Source organism: Antrostomus carolinensis, unplaced genomic scaffold (assembly GCF_000700745.2).
Source record: "Antrostomus carolinensis isolate BGI_N321 unplaced genomic scaffold, ASM70074v2 scaffold18091, whole genome shotgun sequence".
In the NCBI taxonomy this organism is placed as follows: domain Eukaryota; kingdom Metazoa; phylum Chordata; class Aves; order Caprimulgiformes; family Caprimulgidae; genus Antrostomus; species Antrostomus carolinensis.
In genome coordinates, this window is record NW_010294997.1 from 61,480 (window position 1) to 67,916 (window position 6,437).

Below are 6,437 nucleotides of genomic sequence, written 5' to 3' on the forward strand. Positions count from 1 at the left end.
CCCCGGCCCGCCACAGGACACACCCCGACCCGCTGCTGGTGCGGGTCGTGCTTCCCCAGCACTCACCTCGTTCTCTGCTGGCGCGTTCTGGCCAATCTGAGGATTTGCCTGCACGTTTTCAACACCAGTACAAAGCTGCTGAATGTAGACAAGTGCTTTAAGTGTTTACAGCACGATGCCAGCCTCGACAAATAACCCCGGTGTCTCTGACCTTTCCTCCCTCTCTCCCCGCTCAGAGGGCTTTTTATCTGCGAGAATCCCCGCACCGCAAGCAATCAAGTCGTAACCCCATTTCAGCAGCACAGGCTGTAAGGCTGCCGCCCTCTGTATTTCAGCACATCCAGCAGGTGAATTTTCATCAAGCCTTTGCGCTCGCTCCCGGTGAGACCAGGAGCAGCCTGTTGGTGCCGAGCCACGGCGGACAATCGGGTCGCGGTGCCTGGGCCGCCCTGTCGCACGGTGAAAGCCCTGAGCGAGGGGCTGCAGGCGTGGGGGAGAAGCCGTGTTCTCCTTTCAGGCTGCAGGACTGTCAGCCTGCAGATGAGAGGAACCGGGAGCGTTTCCTCTGGGCACACCTGGGGGAACCCAAATCCAGCTCTGAGATGAGCAGAGGGAAAATAAATTCTTAAGACTTTAAACTGATTCTTTCATAATCTCAGGATTTTTTTTCAGTGCTTTCTAAGTTTGTTTTTCCTTTTAAATACCTTCCATGTGTAGCTTAACAAAAGATTCGGGAGGGGTGATGTGATTGTTGCATTTTGTGTGCTTCTATCTGTGTGTAACAGCTGCTAAACCTAGAAATCTATTTACTAGTTTAGTAGATCTGTCCTGGTCATACACACACATCAGCTTTAGGATGGAGGTTATTGCTAATAATTAAAAAATCAGGTTTTAGACACATTGCTTCAAAAATGTTTTAATATCTACTTAAACTGAGCTATTGTAGGTCTCCTTACTGCTGTCTCCACACACTTTTTTGAGGAAATTAAAAGCACAAGCATAACACTTGTTATAGTACTAATGATAGAAATGCTTTTCTGTATATTTATATTGTCTCTGAAATATGTGACCTGCTATCTGTATTCATATATTTTTTCTTTTTCCTTTAGATCCACTAGTCATACAGAATTCACAAGAAAATCTTCTAGCAGTGAAAAAGAGACAGAATCTGTTGTAGTTTTAGATCCTGTTTCCATCAGTGGGGATCAGCTGTCTGAAAACATGCTGAATCGGAACAAAATGGATGAACAAAAAGGCAAACCGCTGCATACAGAAACTAATGCTGAGAAAATAAAAGAAACAGACAGTTCTAACTGTTAATTGTTATTCTGAAAGGCTGTAACTTTTGGGAATCATTATCTGGAGGTGTAAATTGCTTAGGTGTGTTACTAGGGGCTATGGTCTGTACTCCAAACCACTTTCAATAATACAGATTGAAATGGTCTTTTGTATGCGGTTTTGTTACATGCATTAAAATGTTAAATAACTGGATCACTCAAAATCTCTTTCCCATTTTAATTTTGCAGGTCTGGTTAATATTTTCTTAGAGATTGTCAGTGAACCTTTTCTTTAAAACTGTATTTGAAAATGCTTTTTTAATTATTCTTTTTTTGAGAAGATACCGTGTTAAAGGTCCATTCTTAAGCTTGCCAGGAGCCCCTTGCATCCCCTGGGAACTGGGCAGGTTTGGGTTAGACCCTGTGAAGGTCATTACACACACACATCAGCTTTAGGATGGAGGGTATTGCTAATAATTAAATAATCGGGTTTTAGACACATTGCTTCAAAAATGTTTTGATATCTACTTAAACTGAGCTATTGTAGGTCTCCTTACTGCTGTCTCCACACGCTTTTTTGAGGAAATTAAAAGCACAAGCATAACACTTCTGTTTCAGATTCCCCAGTGGCCAGCCAGCCCAGAGGCTGGGAGGCAGCGAGTCATTTTGGTACCAAGGCTTTTGGTAACAACGGCCAGAGTCCAAAGTCTGTGGGTTGAGACTGGTGCTCTTATTCGGATGAAAAGCTTTTGAAAGGAGGATTTATCTCCTGGTTTTTGTTTCCATGTTAACACAGCAAAGTTGAGAACTGCAGCATCTGCAGTCAGTCTGGATTTGCTGCTGCAAAATATAACTCCTGTGAGCGTGGAGTACATTTGGAATTCAGTCATTTGAGGATGGCAAGTTCTTGGAATGAACACGTTGAGAACTCGCAGCTGAAAGCTCGCAGCACTAACAAATAAGCCTTTGCTTTGAACCTGGTACACGCTGGTGGCATTAATTTCTTGATTAGGTAACACTTTAGATGTCTGTATTGATGACACAAGTCCCAGTTTCCCTCAGCGTTTCTTTCCTAGGAAGACAGTGAGATAGGTACGTCATTGATTTGCTCCACTGCCAATTCACATTCCATTGTAGTCTCTTTTTAAATTCAACACAGTATCTCATTCTTTTATAATGAGCGAACAAATGTAATCAGGGATTTACCTAAAGATCAGTGAAACTGAAACTGGGTGGTCAAGGCCTTGAATGCACTTGGATTATTTTTTATGTAATGATTTGAAACAGTGATCGTATTGAAGGATGAATGTTCCGAGTTTGTTGGTTTGGCTCTGCATGCAACTGTCTGGTGCTTTTCTTGAAAATAAAATGATAGTAATGAGTGTGGTAGTTTCACATCTTTTTTTTGGTGGTTTTTTTGCATGTTTGCTAAGAAAAACTTGGACTTGATCTAATTACTGAAGTACACATAATTCCTAATCTTGGGGAAATTTGTCTCTCGCTGATATCTTCATTTCTGGGGGGTGGCTGGTTCTGGTGGTTCATTTTTCACTTGAGTATCTGTTACACTGAATTGAAAATGCAACGTAACATTTTATATATGTATTTTCCCTCAAATTATCGCTGCTGTATCATATGTTCAACTTTTCAAATGATACAAAACCCAGAAGTTTTTGAAGAAGTCTTTCTTTTACTTGGACTGTTTGTTACCTAGGACATAAATTATTTATTTCTCTTTTCACTGTTGCTTATTAAAAAGACTCCTGACAAGTTTCCCAGACCTTGTGAAATCGACTTGTTATTCCCGGCCTCCGACTGAAGCAAGCTTCCTAGTGATGCCAATTACAGCTTTGTGCCCTACATTTGGGGTTTGCACTGATGCACTTGTATTGCTAGCTAGAACTGGAGCAAAATTTCCCTCGTAGGCTAGATCTAAGAGCAGCATTGAGGGGGTGTGGGGGGATGGAGCAGCATAACAGTCAAGGCCTTTGTTTTTTGTAATTTTTTTTTTTTACTGTTTGTCAATAGCTTGCTCTTTGTGTGGAGACAGAGATTTCCACTTTCCCAAAACAAACATTTAGTTTCAGACTTAACACAGAGGTATTTGTTTTGTCAATTTGTAAATACAGCACGGGATTTTGTGGTATTTTTGAACTAGAGCTACTGCTCGGTTAGCTTGGTTTCAGCTGAAAGCAATGGACTCCTGGGAAAAGAGAAACTAGTATCTGAGTGCTTTTAAAAATGTTTAGCTAAAGTGCTTGGAAATAAATGGATTAAGGAATAGTTAATATATGAGTTTCTTAATATATATATATATTTTTTTTAGAAATTTATCCAAAAGTTAATGTTGATACCCTAGGTCAGTGTGGTGTTCAGTGGGCGCTGAGCAGGCAGGCTCTGAACACGCAGGGCTGGCTGAGAGAGCTGTCGAGGCAGCGAATCCTGCTTTGGGGGAGGAAGTAGTTCAGAAAGATCGTTTTCTGGCTGTGATTCTTCTGCAAAAGGAATAAATTCAAGATTTGCTTTACCTGAAATAGAAGAGAAAAAAGAAAGTCATGTTTGCTGTAATCTGGTTTCTTGTAATGTTTTCTGGTGCACTCAGATTTATTTTTTTTAAATGCCACATGATGCTTCCAAGAGTCTCTAAACACCTTTAAAAGTCTGGTCCTTAGAGACAAAGGAGCCACAGCCCTGCGTTTCTATTGCAGGATTAGGACAGGGGGCACAGCAGCTTGAGCTGGGATGTTTCTCGCGTTTCCCCCTTCACTAACCATCTCACCTTGCTGCCCTTTTTTCAAACACCCATCTCCCTCTGCGCTGCTGCTCTTGCTGAAGTTCCCACCAGCTGACTGTGCCTCTTTTCTACCCCACAGGGATGTTTAATACATTTCTGTAAGCCCGTGTTCAGACGTTGCTCCTGTAACTCACCCTTCACCTCTCTCTCGCTGCCGTTGTTCCCAGCTCTGTGATGCTCCTTCCCCAACCTCACCACCTAATTCCCTGCTGTGCCAGAGGCAGGATGCCCACCCCACCGCCGAGTCTCTCAGCTGTACGTTACGTTTTGGTGAAGGAGTGGCCAGGGCACTGGTTGTTGGGGTGCTCCCAGGCCCAGCTGTGTGCCCCGCTCAGCCGTTCCTGGGGGCACTCCTGAGGGGTCGGTGTCACCTCCCACCTCCCAGCCTCTCACCGAGTCCTCTCCCCCGCAGCTCTCCAGGGTACCCGTAGCTCACAGCCCAGCCAAATGAAGAGTTTGGTATGCGGCTCAGACATGTGATCTCAATATTTCCCTGCTGCTGATTGAGTTATTGGATTTTATTTCTGCCAAACGATTAACGGCTTCGGGAGTTGTTGCTATTTCATTTTATGAGATACAGGTTTAAATATTTGTCAAACTCGAGCTGTTTGTTTAGACTCTACCACTTGAATAGGGGATATGTTAATATTGCTGCGGCAGCTCAAGTTGATAGCTCTTTATAATTATCTGTCTTGTTTTTGAAAAATGCATTCTGTGAAACTAGTCTTAGCAAAAAAGAATTTCCGTCTTTGTTTCTATTTTTTACAATTATTATATAAGAGCAAGGGGGAAGATTTGAAAATATTTTCAATTTTTTTTTTTAAATAAAAACTTTATTCTGTAGCGTGCATGCCAAGTGCTGCTATCCTAGATATAGAAGATTGAAAATTATTAGAAACAAGAAGGTAAAATGACTTAATTCTCCTTCGTGTTTCTTTTTCTTCGGCATAATAAATTCTTGCAAACCCTTTCCTTCCTTTCTCCTTCTCCTTGTCTCTCTGCCTCCCCTTTCAGACTGTACGCCTTTATTCCGTCTTGATTGATACCTGAGCAAGTGAGAAGTGGCTCTAATGAACTGTTCAGCATTTAACAGTGCAGCATATAGTGTAAAAAGAAGAGGCAGATCCTGAAATGCAGGCAGATGCATACAAGTGGCTGAGGCTGAATGCGCAGCGTCAACTTTGGGTTTTCTTCGGTTTTATTTAGTACTTACCCGTGCGATTGTAGCTTTCCAAACACATTTTGCTGGAAACGCAACACAAAAAAGAGGGTTGTGAAATGAAGTTTTGTTAGCAATATATGTTTAGGGGCTTGAGGGAGGTGGGGTATTTGGCCTAAAATTCCATTTTGGCAGCTTTTTGGCGTGTTATATGCATGGGTTTTGTTTTGTTCCTTTTTTTGCACTGTGGGCTTCAAGACTCCAACCAATTAATTCTGGAAAAAAAGCTTAATGTAGGCTACTCCTCAAGAAGGGGTCTATTTTAACATTCAGTAAACAGATAATCCATTAGGACAACAATATACATTGTGGCAAGTGCTATCCTAGGTTTTTTTTGTCAGCGCTTATTTATAATCTTTTGATTTCGCTTCCCTCCTGTGGTGCAGTTTCAATCATTCTCCCTCCAATCTTTGTTCTCGTATTCATTGCAAGCTGAAAACAAAGTAAGAAAGAAGCTCATACGTAGCGTTCTATTCTTGGCCAGTTCTTCCTCTATAGCAAGAAGGCGGTTGTATTTGGTCACCCTTTCTCCACGGGAAAGACCTCCCAACTTGATAAACCTGGCACCCAGTCCAACAGCCTTAAACGAGAAAGTGCGTATTTTAAAACTACACGGTTTGGGAAGTGAAGTCATTCTTAATTATTAAACATGGGATCCTGCTTCTAATTTAACATTCTTCTCTTTCTACAGATAAAAACCCTCCTTGAAACAGAAATAAAAATCTCTTAATGAAAGATTTGTCGGATGCAAACAATAATTTTCACTGGCATATGAAACGAAATTTTATTTGCAAATGTAGCTTTAATACAAAAAGACTAAATATATTAGTGTTAAGAATTTTAGCCTAAAATATTATTACTACTCAGAAATGTTTTAAGTAACTCACGTTTTTTTTTATAACCTAACACAACCAAAAAGATCATACACAGTTTTGAATATACTCCCTGCTCTGGCAAATTTCCTGTGTGTTCTCTTTTAAACTCAAAGATTAACTCTCTGGGGGGGAAAAAAGCAACTCTCTAGAAAAAGCCTGGTTTGTAAAATGTTGTTTCTTTCTCAAGCAGAAACGGGCTTTCTCCCTAAAAACTAGTTCCTTTTAAAAGCAGTGTTTTTGGCAATTCTGCAAATGAACAGCTTTCAATACTT

At 41.1% G+C, this 6,437-nt stretch overlaps 1 protein-coding gene across 1 annotated transcript in view; it reads left to right on the forward strand.

Annotated features, from left to right (window-relative positions):
* SHTN1 (shootin 1) overlaps nt 1-1,613 on the forward strand; it is a 55,794-nt gene extending 54,181 nt beyond the window's left edge. The window contains exon 16 of the mRNA XM_010177836.1: nt 1,110-1,613. Within this exon, the coding sequence (XP_010176138.1) occupies nt 1,110-1,320 (211 nt within the window). The 3' untranslated portion in view covers nt 1,321-1,613. The remainder of the gene's footprint in view (nt 1-1,109) is intronic.
* The last annotated feature ends 4,824 nt before the right edge of the window (nt 1,614-6,437 follow it).